At 41.6% G+C, this 14245-nt stretch overlaps 1 protein-coding gene across 1 annotated transcript in view; it reads right to left on the bottom strand.

Moving 5' to 3' along the window:
- Positions 1–1133: 1133 nt before the first annotated feature.
- Positions 1134–14245, bottom strand: part of PARVA (parvin alpha) — a 189426-nt gene continuing 176314 nt past the window's right edge. Inside the window, exon 13 of the mRNA XM_021083311.2 lies at positions 1134–3941. Coding sequence (XP_020938970.2) covers positions 3865–3941 — 77 coding nt within the window. The 3' untranslated portion in view covers positions 1134–3864. The remainder of the gene's footprint in view (positions 3942–14245) is intronic.

Consider the following 14245-nt stretch of genomic DNA (forward strand, 5'->3'; position numbering starts at 1 on the left):
TTTTCAGGACACATCCATCTTGTATCTGTGGGATATTTTATGTAGATAAGGTTCTTGAGGTGGGCTTGTGATTAAGTGCAGTGGATCTCAAGTTGTTTTTGATCAGCCCCTCCTTAGGGCAAAACTGCTTGACCTACTGACTCCCCTAGTCTCATTTTTCCAGTGGAAAAATAAATTAGTGATAATTTAGGGGGAGTGGATTATGTATACATTTGCTCTAGGACTGGAGTATGGATGATTCATATTTGAACCACAATGTATACACGTCTGAGAGTCGAGTTATTGGAAAATTACAGCCCCAGAATACAGTTGATGCAAATAAGCTTCAGTATACTCTGTGGGGTTAACCAAGCAACCCACAACAAAATAAACTGATAATGATAAAGCTCACTGTAATTCATAATTAAAAAGGACTGAGAGCAGCAACTGCAAATAGCAACCAACTCAGGACAACATTGATGATGGGCTGATAAAGATTCCTTCTCACAGATTTTGGAAATGTCAGCTCAGGGCCTGCACACAGGAGATTGGAGTTTTCCATAGAGTAGGCGGGCACTGCATGGCCACTGTGCTTGTCGGAGGGTACTGTGGGGGTACCTAGAACCTTTAGTACTTTCTTATTCAATTGCAAAGTAGTAGCCCTAGTACTATGTCCAAGTAAAAGCTTAATCAAACTGTCCACCACTCACCATAATAATCTAAAGGAGGCCTTTAAAAAATAAATTCAGTTGAGGGCACAGGACAATGTTTCTTATAATGCCCCTCCTACCCCCCACCCCAGTAGGTCCCAGTTTTGACTTTTTTTTTTTTTTTCCTTTTTAGGGCCACACCTACAGCATATGGAAGTTCCCAGGCTAGGGGTTGAATCAGAGCTGCAGCTGCCGGCCTACACCACAGCCACAGCAACGCAGGATCTGAGCCACCTCTGTGACCTACACCACGGCTCACCACAATGCCAGATCCTTAATCCACTGAGTAAGGTCAGGGATTGAACCCGCTGAGCCACAATGGGAACTCCCCCGTCTTAAATCACTATCTAGCCAGCCTTACCTCCCTCTGGGAAGGTTTTCATTTTCCAGCCCATGTACAGATCAGAGATGTGCCTTTGGATTCATGACGTACTCATATTCTCATTTTAAAGTGTAAGAAGTTTTAATGCCAGTGAAAAATAATTTCCAAGACAGAACAACAAGTGAAGAAAGCAGTGTGCATGATAGCATGTACAATTTGCTATTTATATTTAAAAAGTAATTTTATATGCGTGTTGATGCTTGATATTGCTGGGGTACCTCTGGAAGTGAATATAAGAAAAAGAACAAAATAGTTGCCTCTGGGGACAGGTATTGGCTGCTGGGGGAGGGGAGGAAGGGAGATTAGGTTTTTTACTAGATGCCCATTCATGCATTTGAAGTTTGCACCATTTATACATTAATTATTAAAAATAATGCACTTAAATTTAAAAAAGAGGAAAAAAAGGACCCTGTGAGCTGATGGAGACTTGATTTTTGCCTTAGTTTTTTTTTTTTTTTTTTCCTTTAAAAGAGATGAGGGGTTAAGTTTGGTTTATTTTCTGATGCCTTTTACCCTGCTTCAAAAACAAAGTCATATATTAAGCAAGAGCTTCCAGCATCTAAAGGAAAACCTCTAAGTGAGGTGATAGGGCTATAAAACCAGGCCTAGGCCCTGGGGTTCTAGACTAAGGCAAGATGGTATCAAAAAAACAATTTTCTGATAAATTAGACCTGTTCTTAAAAAAAAAAAAAAAAACCTTTCCAAGTGTTCTGATGTGTTTTTATACAGCATATACGTAAAATACAAAAAAGGAGTATTTTTAATAAGGCCATTTGCCCACTGTCCATTTGCAGCTTGAATATAAGGCACACACACATACACACACAAAGGAGACAAAGTTCATACAGCAAAGCATGTTTAAATGAATGCATTCCTCGTATTTCATCTCACTTTAGTATTTGCTCAAGAAGACAAAGCAATTATTTATGTCAGTTTGCTATCAGGAATTTCAAAGAGAGCCAACAGAAGTATCACAGTATTTAGTGTTTCCTAAAGACAAATGAAATATTTCACTAATTAGGTAAAAAAGAATTGTATTCTTTTAAACTGACACAAGAGAGTACATTTTCTTTATATCTTAAATGCTCATGATGCTGAATAATTCTCTCTTGGAGCAAAACCTCCTCAGACATAGGAAGTCTCTCTAAACGGTGTGGCTTCTAAGTTCCTGCAGGTAGACCATAGAGTAAGAAGTGAGGAGAAGCTAGAAGGAATGTTTTAGAGACAATGGGAGGCCTCCCTCCGGGTAGCATAGACAGAGATCACAAGGACTTCCTCAAACCAGAGATGGGCTTCGTGCCATCTGGCCTCAAGTAGTGACAAAGCAGGCACAGACTTTGCGAGGCAGGGACCCAGGCTGGTGTCCGCCTGCCATACTTAGGAAAATTCTGTATTGCAGATACAATATCACTCTAAGTTATTAGTCCTCCCAAAGCCTCGGTCAACTTAGCAGTCTAAGTGTGAATAGCCACAGGCCCATCCCTCGGTCTGAGAGTAATCCTCTGTATGCTAAGTGTGCAAGCATTTGTCCCAAGCTTCTTGTCCGCTTAGTCACCCCCATTCTAGCCCTTTCCTATCCCTCCAGGACCCGCAGGCTGGGCCAACGAGAGCTCTGTATTCGGAACTTGGGTTCATGTAGAGGGGATCCATGTAACCACAAGCCCGCAAGGAAACCACTCCGCTTGGGCCTAAATAACTTACATTTTTCCTCGCCTGAATTAGCCAGTAATTGCATGTGGGCAGACTTAGCCAGAAATGGTCTAAATGATCAATTAGAGGGTGAAAAGGAGTTCCTTTCTTTAAAGCTCAAGGGTCCCTGGTGAAGAGCCCTACTTCCCAAGCCCTGCTCACATGGGCCGGCGCCCAGCGCTCTGCGGTGCCTGGGTATATTGTACATTTGCCTAATGATAATGAATCGAGGACTTACTTTGCAGGAAAATATAGGGCACATCCATTACATGCAATCAAGCAAAAAGGCTGCAAAATGTGCCACTCCATTAATTTTAAACAGAATCCTTCCCAAATGTCACCCTGAAACCAGAGTAAGGGGCTATTACAAATCTGAAGGAATTAAGAGTAATTTTCATTTGTACAAAGGAGTGGAGGGACATGACTCCTGCCACACACACACTATTAATTGGGTTAAATTTGATTTGCCAATTTCAGTGTGAATCACTAAGCCCTGACCTAGCCTGCCCGGTAGTGAGCTTGGGATGGGATGGGGTGGGGGGGGGTCTCATCTTCTTGGAGGACACGTGTCTCATGGGGATTGCCGAGAAGGCAATGTAATGGGCTGGCTATGAACACATAGGTTCTTCAGAGAAGGAAAATAAATGGCAGTGTCTGGCAAGCCGCAGAACCTCTCTGAGCCTCAGTTTCCTTATATGTAAAAGGGGCTGCCAGCATCTGCGTCAGTGGGAGTCATGAGTATTCATGAGTTTGAGTAGGTCAGGGCACTTAGCGTGATGCCCAGCCCATAGGTTACACCTCTTCAATGGGACCTATTATCTTTATTTCCATCTTCTGGGGGTGGGGAGGGGCAGGCACTTGTGCCTAAGCTGGGGGCTGAGGCAAATCTAAGCGTGGCACCAGCAAGGGGACAACCTTCGCAAGCCATCGCTGCGTCGGTCCTCAGAGCCTGAGTGGTGTGGGTCAGCCCACAGAGTTACGGATCAGTTCCTTCCTAATTTCAGGTCCCACTATCTCTGGGTGGCAGCCAGACTTGGGGGAGGGCACAGAGCAGGAGACGGGCATAGGCAGGTTAAGGTGGCTCGGGATGGTCCAGTCTGCTCCTCACTCCACGTTCCGGTACTTGGTGAAGAGGTTGTACAGGACTCGCAGTGTGGACTTCAGGTCACAGTTGACGATGTCTGCAGAGACAACAAAAGAACACACATTGTCTCAGTGCTGCCACGGGGCCCCTCATTGGCATGGGTTGTCCTCTGCTGTCACTCAACCTCCTTGGGTGGGCGTCTCCCCTCACTCACAGGACATCATTCTGTGCTCCTGAAGAGCTGGCTCCCGTCCTGTGGGGAGAGAGCATCCCCATGAGACAGCCAGGGCCAGGTGGGGGTTGAAGGCTGGGCAGTGTGTGAAGCAGGAATTCAGAGCAGGGGGCACTGAGGGGCAGAGGTGCTAGGATGTGGGTGTCTCACTTCTCCCTAAAGAAAGCAGACCCTGGAGTTCCCGTCATGGCTCTGAATTTAGCGAATGTGACTTGCATCCATGAGGATGCGGGTTCGATCCCTGGCCCTACATAGAGGATTGAGGATCCTGTGTTGCCATGAGCTGTGGTGTAGGCTGGCAGGTATATCTCTGATTCGGCCTCTAGCCTGGGAACCTCCATATGCCATGGGTGCGGCCCTAAAAAGACCAAAAGACCAAAAAAGAAAAGAAAAGAAAGCAGACCCCAGAGCATGGAGCCTTCGCTCTGGACACAGCATCCCAGGGGAGAGGACCCTGCCCGTGACTCTGTCCCTGGGGTCTCACCTGTCTCTGTGGCTCCTATCCCTCTGCCTTCACCCTGGTCCGCAGACCCAGTCCTGAGTGGTGGAAAGGAGGGGAGGGCCTGGGGCTACAGTGGGGGATGAGCTGGTGAGTTAGAATGAAGCTGCCTCTCCCTTAAGGGAGGGAGGGCCCCCGGAGGGCACAGGAGACCACCCAGCAGGAGCACTCAGATGTGTGTCATCTGAAAGTCCGCTTTGGATCAAGGACTGAGCAAGGCAGCCGAGCTTGAGGCTCGGAGCTGGACTGTACTTTCAGGATAGTTCCTTCATGGGGGCTGAGCTTTTAGGCAACCATTTCCTCCTGCCCTCATTTCTGCTCCCCCTCTCTTCCTTCTCTTTACTAGTCACCTCCTCTGTCTGCCTCTTGGACCCCCTGCCTGACTCTTCCACCTTCCCCTCCCCCAACAAGGCCCCCACTCTGCTCTTATCCCGCTGCACTTGCGTCCCTGTAGGAGAGCCTTCCTTGGAAGAAATGGAGAGAACATAAAGAAAGGGAACTCTGGGCGTTCCCGTCGTGGCTCAGCAATTAATAAACCCAACTAGAATCCAGGAGGATGCAGGTTCGATTCCTAGCCTCGCTCAGTGGGTTAGGGATCCAGCGTTGCCGTGGGCTGTGGTGTAGGTCGCAGATGTGGCTCAGATTTGATGTTGCTGTGACTGTGGCGTAGGTCGGCAGCTGTGGCTCCAATTTGACCCCTAGCCTGGGAACCTCCATATGTTGTGGGTGTGGCCATAAAAAGACAAAAAAAAAAAAAGAAAAAAAAAAGGAACTCTGCCTACTATTTAGGAATGCAGACTAAGATAAATTATAAGGAAATTATAAAATTATTCTAAATCAATTATTGATCATAAGGAAATTAAAAATTATATGGAGAAGTTAAAAAGAAGGAAAAGGGCAAAAGCCTGATGACAATACACATCTGGAGAGAGAGCTGAGGTTGAGGATTATGTTCATAAACAGCAGGAGGAGGGAAGTCTCAGGAGCAGGGATTACTTTTTTCCTTGAGCTGCATGGTGGTTAGATGGTGGCCTGCTGGAGTATTTCACTAACCTGTATATTTATGTTTTATGCACCATTCTGTTTATACGATGTTTTTCACAGTAAATGTTGTTGAAAAAAAAAATCCTAGCTGGACAGAAGGTCAGATGAAGTAAATGATGGAAGGAAAAATAACAGAAAGTAATAAATGCGCTGGGATTCAAAGGTGGGAGAGACGAGGCTGAGCCACTGGGAGAGAGGGGATTGGGGAAGATGTCAGGGCTCCAGCAACGCTCTGGTCAATAGGAATAGGGATCATTCAGGACCAGCAGAGTAGGAGGCAGTGGCCCTGCAGGCTGGGCTGTGGCTCCAGGTCTTAGCCTTGGGACTCTGGCAGTTGTGGCTGCCATAGTCAGGTGTCCTCGGGCCCAGGCCCTGCAAAGATCAACACCAACTGGGCCATAAGCCATGGGCCTGGGGAACCTCCGTAGGGTTCCCTCAACTCTGGGCCCCGTCTAGCTTGCTTCTCCCAGGCCTTATCCCAATTGCAGACCAATCCTGCTCCCACCCTGCTGGGCTAGGACTCTGTTCCAAGCTCTCTTGCTGAGAGACCAGGGGCTCAGGGACCACCCTTGGGGCCTGGAGCTTAGCTCCCTTTCTGCTCCCATGTCTGTTCATGCACATATCTTAGCCTCTGGGTGGGACCCTGCCCAGTGGCTGAGCCCTGTACCTTGCCCTGCTCATGCTGAATCACCCTCTTCCAGGTTGAGTCCTATGTCCTCTGGCTGATTCCTGTTCTCCCATGACTGCTTGGTGATGAGTGCTCCTTAAATTCCACTCAAGTCAAAGACTAGGATGTTATCTCAAGGAGGAAATGCTAGAAGGGCAGACAGGGCAAAGATGAGCTCACCAAGGGAGTGAGCCTAAAGGGGAAAGGGGGGGTGACACTGAAAGCACCATGCTCCTAACTGGTCTCCTCAAAACCTCCTCCTGTCCCTTCTACCCACTACAGCTAGACTCTTGGGCTTCTGGGTACAGTTGTGCATGAGGTACACTGCACAACTCCAGGGCACATCATTCACACTTCCAGGGTGCCATTACTGAGGACCACAACATAACTCTGGCCCCAGGAGTTGTATAGTTCACAGCTTGTATGGCCACACAACTATTTCATGTAAGATAAAAGTCCAAAATCCTCTTCATGGTTTTACAAGGCAAAGCCTGCCTCCAGTCCACCTCTCCTGTCTCACTTCATGCCCTGTTCACCTTCATTCACTCTGCACTGGTCACCCTCATTCACTCTGCACTGGTCGCACTGGCTCCTTTCACAACCTCCCAAAAGGCTGTGTTCCTCCATCACCCTGGCCTCAGCACACACTGTTGCAACACCTAGATTCTTCTTCCCAAGTAGCTGACTCGTAATCCTCTTGTAGACCTCAGCTTAAGGCGCTGCATCCTCAGTGAAGCCTTTCTGACACCTGGCCTTAGTGAGCCCCCCACCCCCGTCTTATGTTCTCAAAGCCTCCTCATTCTTCCTTCATAGCACTCACTCCAGTTCTAAATCAGTGATTTGTGGGCTTATCTGATGAAATCTGCCTCTGCCCAGACTGTGAGCAATATGATCGCAGTGAGTCCATCTTGTTTTGCTCCTGTCCCTGGCTCAGTACCTGGCAGGCACAGACCTCAAAAGATATTAATAGATACATGCATGAATGATCGCGTGGTATCCTGGAAGCCAAGGGAGAAAACAAGAAAGAGAGGATGTCCAAAAGAGTCAAATGTTCCCAAGAGGGGGAGGAGGGTAAATGCTGGAAAGAGTTCCCAGGGGACATGGTCCTGCGGGTGGCGAGGGAGAGAGCAAGGCCATGGGCAGGTGGAGGCAAACTGTCAACAACAGAACGGGCAGATGACAGGTGGAGGCAGTGGACACAGGTGCAAAGGAGGAACTTGGGAGTCTGGTGAGGGCCAGATACGGATGGAGGTAGGAGGATTTTTTTTTTCCTTTTTAATGACAGGGGAGTTCTAAGGCTGCTAGAGAAAGAAAATATCCAATATGGGAGAATGTTTCAAACTGACCATTTAATTTAATCTTATTTACTTCTATTCTTTTATTGACATATAGTTGATTTACAATATTATATTAGTCTCAGGTGTACAACATGAGGATTCAATATTTTTATAGATTATGCTCCACTTCAAGTTATTATGGCTGTATTTTCCTGTACTGTAGAGAATATCCTTATTGCTTATTTTGTACATCATAGTTTGTATCTGTTAATCCCCAACTACTATCTTGACCCTCCCCCTCCCTTTCCCCACGGGTAGCCACTAGTTTTTTCTTATATATGTGGGTCTATTTCTGTTTTGTTATATTCATCCATTTGACTTTTTAGATTCATATATAAGTGACATCATACAGCATTTGTCTTTGGCTTATTTCACTAACCATAATATTCTCTAGGTCCATCCATGTTGTTTCAAATGGCATATTTCAGTCTTTTTAATGGCAGAGTAGTATTTCATATTATATGCACCACATCTTCTTAATCCAGTCAGTCTATTGATGGGCACTTGGGTTGTTTCTTCTTGGCTATTATAAATAGCACTGCTATGAACATCAGGGTGCACCTATCTTTTCAAATTAGAATTTTCATCTTTTCCATATATATACCTAGCAGTAGAATTGCTGGATCATATGGTAGTTCTCTTTTTTAGTTTTTGAGGAATCTCCAGACTGTTTTCCATATGGCTGCATCAATTTACACTTCTTGGGGTACTAGGATTACCTTTTCTCCACATCCTCGCCAACATTTGTTATTTGAAGAGTTTTTGGTGATAGTCATTCTGGCAGGTGTGAGATGATATCTCACTGTCATTTTGATCTGCATTTTTCTGATGATTAGTGATGTCAAGCATCTTTTCATGTGCCTATTGTCTATCTGTATATCTTCTTTGGAAAAATGTCTATTCAGGTGTTCTGCCTATTTTTAAATCAGATTGTTTTCTGATATTGAATTGTGTGAGCTATTTATATATTTTGGCTACTAACCACTTATCGATCATATCATTTGCAAATATTTTCTCCCATTCAGTAGGTTGTCTTTTCATTTTCTCAGTGTTTGCTTTGCTGTGCGAGCTTTTAATTAGGTACTATTTATTTTTGCTTTTGTTTCTTTTGTGTTAGGAGAAGATATAAAAAAAAATATTGCTATAATTTATGTCAAAGAGTGTTCAGCCTGTATTCTCTTCTAGGAGTTTCATGGTTTCAAGTCTCAAATTTAGCTCTTTAATGCATTATGAGTTTATTTTTGTACATAGTATGAACAAATGTTCTAATTTCTTTCTTTTACATGTAGCTGTCCAGTTTTGCCAGCACTACTTATTGAAGAAACTGTTTTCTCTCCATTGTATATTCTTGCCTCATTTGTTAATTAATTTTTTTTTTTTTTTAGGGTTGCACTCACGGCATATGGAGGTTCCCAGCCTAGAGGTGGAATTGGAGCTGTAGCCACTGGCCTATGCCACAGCCAAAGCAACTTGGGATCTGAGCTGCATCTGTGACCTACACCACAGCTCACAGCAATGCCAGATCCTTAACTCACCGAGCAAGGCCAGGGATTGAACTTCTGTCCTCATGGATGCTAGTCAGACTCATTCCCACTAAGCCATGATGGGAACTCCATTTAACTGACCACATGTATGTGGGTTTAATTTCTGGGCTCTTTATTCTGTTCCATTGAGCTATGTGTCTGTTTATGTACCAGCACCATGCTGTTTTCATTACTGTAGTTTTATAGTCTAAAGTCAGGAAGTGTGATTGATTACTCCAGCTTTTACTTTGACAATTTGGGGTATTTTGTGGTTCCCTATAAATTTTAGAATTATTTGTTCTATTTCTATGAAAAACAACATCTGTATTTTCATAGTGATTTCATTAAATCTATAGATTGCTTTGGGCAGTATGGATATTTTAGCAATATTAATTCTTCTAATCCATGAATATGGGATACCTTTCCATTTCTTTGTATCATCTTCATTTTCCTTCATCAGTGTTTTTTGTTTTTGTTTTGTTTTTCAGGCTTTTCTGAGCCATACCTGCAGCATGCAGAACTTCCAAGGCCAGGGATCAAACCCCTACCACAGTAGTGACCCTTACCACAGGAGTGAGAATGCTAGATCCTTAACCTGCTAAGCCACCAGGGAATGCCCCTTCACCAGTGTTTTAAAGTTTTCTGAATATAGGTCTTTTATCTCCTTGGTTAATTTTATTCCTAAGTATTTTATTCTTTTTGGTGTGATTTAAAATGTGATTATTTTCTTGTTTTCTCTTTCTGATAATTCATTATTAGTTTATAGCAAGGCAATAGATTTCTGTATATTTATCTTGTATCTTGCAACTGAATTCATTTATTAGTTCTAATAGGTTTTTTTGGTTGAGACTTTAGGGCTTGCCTGCCTGCCCTCCTGCCCTCCCTCTTCCTTCCTTCCTTCCTTTTTTTCTTTTTCTTTTCTTTTCTTTCTCTCTCTCTCTCTTTCTTTCTTTCTCTTTCCCTCTCTCTTTCTTTCTTTATCTCTTTTTCTCTTTCTGTTGTCTTCTTAGGCCTGGACTCAAGGCATATCAATCCCTATGCCATAGCCATAGCAATGTCAGATCCAAGCCATATCTGTGACCTACACCATAGCTCACAGCAATGCCAGATTCTTAACCCACTGAGAAAGGCCAGGGATCAAACCTGCATCCTCATGGATGCTAGTCAGATTCACTTCCACTGAGCCATGATGGGATCTGATTACTCTGGCTAGGACCTCCAATACTATGTTAACTAGAAATGACTGGAGTGGGCATCCTTGTCTTATTCCCAATTTTAGAGGAAAAGCTTGTAGCTTTTTGTGCTGAATATGGTGTTAGCTGTATAAATAAATAACATTTATTATGTTGAGATACATTCTCTCTATACTAACTTTGATGAATTTTTATCATGAATTTTTATCATTGAATTTTGTCAAATGCCTTTTCTGTGTCTGTTGAGATGATCATGTGATCATCTTTCATTTTGTTAATATGATGTATCGCATTGATTTGTGGATATTGAACCATCCTTGCATTTCTGAAATAAATCCTACTTGATTGTGGGACTTTTATATATTGTTGAATTTGGTTTGATAATGTTTTGTTGAGGATTTTTATATCTATGCTTATCAGAGATTTTGGCCTGCAATTTTCTCTATTTTTTTTTTTTTTTTTTGTCTTTTTGCCATTTCTAGGGCCACTCCTGTGGCATATGGAGGTTCCCAGGCTAGGGGTTGAATTGGAGCTGTAGCCTCCGGCCTACGCCAGAGCCACAGCAATGCGGGATAGGAGCCACGTCTGCAACCTACACTACAGCTCACGGCAATGCCAGATCGTTAACCCACTGAGCAAGGGCAGGGACCGAACCTGCAACCTCATGGCTCCTAGTCGGATTCGCCAACCACTGCGCCAGGATGGGAGCTCCTATTTTTTTTTTTTTTTTTTTTTGAGTATCTTTTCCTGGTTTTGGTATCAGGGTAATGGTGACCTTGTAGAATGAATTTGGGAGTGTTCACTCTTCAATTATTTTTTGAATATTGAGAAAGATGGCATTAGTTCTTCTTTTTATGTTTGGTAGAATTGCCTTGTGAAGGCTTCCCATCCTGGACTTTTGTTTGATTTTTTTTTTAATTACAAATTCAATTCACTATTAGTGATCACTCTGTTCAGATTGTCTATTTTTTCCTGATTCACTCTTGGAAGGTTGTATGTTTCTAGATTTTTTTTGTGCATTTCTTCTAGGTTGCCCAATTTGTTGGCATATTCAAGTATTCATAATATTCTCATTATTTTTTGTATCTCTCTGATATGTTATTTTTTCTTTCATTTCTTATTTTGATTTATTTAATTTCTCTATGTTTTTTCTTGATGAGCCTGAGTAAATATTTATGAATTTGTTTTCTTTTTTTAAAAAACAAACCCAGCTCTTAGTTTCATTGATGTCTGTCTGTCCGTCTTTCTTTCTTTCTTTCTTTCTTTCTTTCTTTCTTTCTTTCTTTCTTTCTTTCTTTCTTTCTTTCTTTCTTTCTTTCTTCCTTCCTTCCTTTCTTTCTTTCTTTCTTTCTTTCTTTCTTTCTTTCTTTCTTTCTTTCTTTCTTTCTTTCTTTCTTTCTTTCTTTTTTTTTTGTCTCTATTTACTCTCTAGTCTTTATTAACTCCTTCCTTTTGCTGAATTTGGGCTTTGTTCTTTTTCTGATTCATTTTGATGGTAGGTTAAATTGCCTATTTGAGATTTTTTTTTCTTATTTCTTGAAGTAGTCCTATATGGCTGTAAGGGTCACTCTTAGAACTGCTTTTCCTGTATCTCATAGATTTTGGAAAGTTGTTTCCATTTTCATTTGTCTTGAGGTATTTTCCAATTTATTCATTCACCCATCATTTTAGTAGCATATTGTTTAACCTCTTCATGTTCATGCTTTTCCCATTTTTCTTCCTGTAATTGATTTCTAGTTTCATGTCATTGTTGTTGGGAAAATGCTTGATATAATTTCTATCCTCTTAAATTTGTTGAGACTTATTTTGTGACCTAACAGGTGATCTATCCTGGAGAACATTCCGTGTGCATTTGAAAATAATGTGGATTCTGTTGGTTTTGGATGGAATGTTCTATAGATATCTACTAAGTCCTGCTGGTCTAATGTGTCATTTAAGACCACGGTTTTCTTATTGATTTTCTCTCCTAATGATCTCCTCATTATTGTAAGTGAGGGTGTTAAAGTCCCTTACTATTATTGTATTATTGTCAATTTCTACCATTATGTCAACACTTTGCTTTGTATATTTTGGTGCATATATGTTAACAAGTATTATGTCCTCTTTTTGTACTGATCCCTTTATCATGATTTAAAGCCCTTCTTTGTCTTTTGTTATAGACTTTGTTTTAAAGTCTATTTTGTCTTATATGAGTATCACTATCCTGCTTTGTTGTCTCCACTTGCATGAAATATTTTTCCTTCCCCTCACCTTCTGTCTCTGTGTGTTTTTATTTCTGCAGTCTCTTATAAGCAGCATTTAGATGGGTCTTGTTTTTTTAATCCAGTCAGTCACCTTATGTCTTTTGATTGGAGCATTTAGTCTATTGACATTTAAAGTGACTATTGAAAGGTATGCACTTATTGCCATTTTGTTACCTGTTTTCTGGCTGTTTTTGTATTTCTTCTCTTCTTTTAGTTTCTTCCCTTTGGTTTGATAATTTTCTTTAGTGGTATGCTTGTCTTCCTTTCTCTCTAGTTTTTGTGGGTCTATTTCAGGTTTTTGATTTGTGGTTACGGTGGGGTTCATATATGTTGACCTATAACTACATATAATGGAAAATCAATTAAGTTCAAACACATTTTTACAAAATTTACATTTTTTACTCCACTGCCCAACATTTTATATTTTTGATGTCCTATTTTACATCTTCATGTTTTCTGTTTTGTTACATTTAAAATTGATTTTACAATTTTTCTGTCTTTAAATCTTCATATTAGCTTATTTAAGTGGTTGATCCTCAGTCATTACTATGCATTTGCCTTTACTAATGGGATTTTCCCTTTCCTATTGATACTTACTTCTTGTATTAGCCTTTTGTTTTCACTTAGGGAAGACCCTTTAACATTTCTTTTAGGGTCAGTTTAACATTGATGAGTCTTTCGTGTTTGCATGTCTGAGAAGTTCTGTATCTCTCCTTCAATTCTAAATGATAATTTTGCTGGGTGGAGTGTCCTAGGTTGCAGGTTTTTCCCCCTTTCACCACTTTAAATATATCATGCCACTCCCTTCTGGCCTGCAAAGTTTCTGTAGAGAAATAAGCTGGTACCCTTAAGGGGGTTCTCTAATATATGATTCTTTGTTTTTCTCTTGCTGCCTTTAGAATCCTCTCCTTAAAATTTTCCGTTTTAATGTCTTGGTGTGGGTCTGTTTGGGTTCATCTTGCTTGAGAATCTCTGTGCTTTCTGTACCTGGATATCTATTTTCTTCTTCAGATTTGGGAAGTTTTCAGCCATATTTTCATCAAATACTTTTGGATCCTTTTCTCTCTTCTCCTTCTGGGACCTCTATAATCTGATTTTTTTTTTTCTTCTTCATGCTTGATGTTCCACAGGTCCCTTAAACTGTCCTCACTTTTATTTGTTTTTATTCTTGCCCTTATGACTGGGTGATTTCCATTATTCTATCTTGCAGATCACTTACATCTTCTTCTGTATCAACTGGTCTGCTGTTGCTTTCTTCTAGTATGTTTTTCATTTCATTTATTGTATTATTCAGCTCTGATTTTTTTATATTTTTTTAAGTTCCTTATTAAAATTCTCTATTTATTCTTTTCTCTAATCCACTTAGCATTTTATTATTACTACTTTGAACTCTTTATCTGGTAAAGTACTTATTTCTGTTTCCTTAGTTTTTTTTTCAGGGTTTTTCTCTTGTTCTTTCAGTTGAAGCAACTTCCTTTGTCTTCTCATTTTGCTTATCTTTCTCTGTCTCTATGAGATTGGGTGAAACAGTTACCTGCTCTAGTCTTAAATAGGTGTCCTTGCGTGGGAGTGACAATATACAGTATGTCTGTGCCAAATGGTTTTGGTGGAAGAGCTGAATCTGACATGGGCATGAGTCACATCTTCCACCATTGTGTGCTGG

The sequence above is a fragment of the Sus scrofa genome, chromosome 2 (genome assembly GCF_054392235.1).
Source record: "Sus scrofa isolate SSC_HxYL_T2T_F1_AM1 chromosome 2, Sscrofa_HxYL_maternal_Yorkshire_Landrace_v2.0, whole genome shotgun sequence".
NCBI classification, from domain to species: domain Eukaryota; kingdom Metazoa; phylum Chordata; class Mammalia; order Artiodactyla; family Suidae; genus Sus; species Sus scrofa.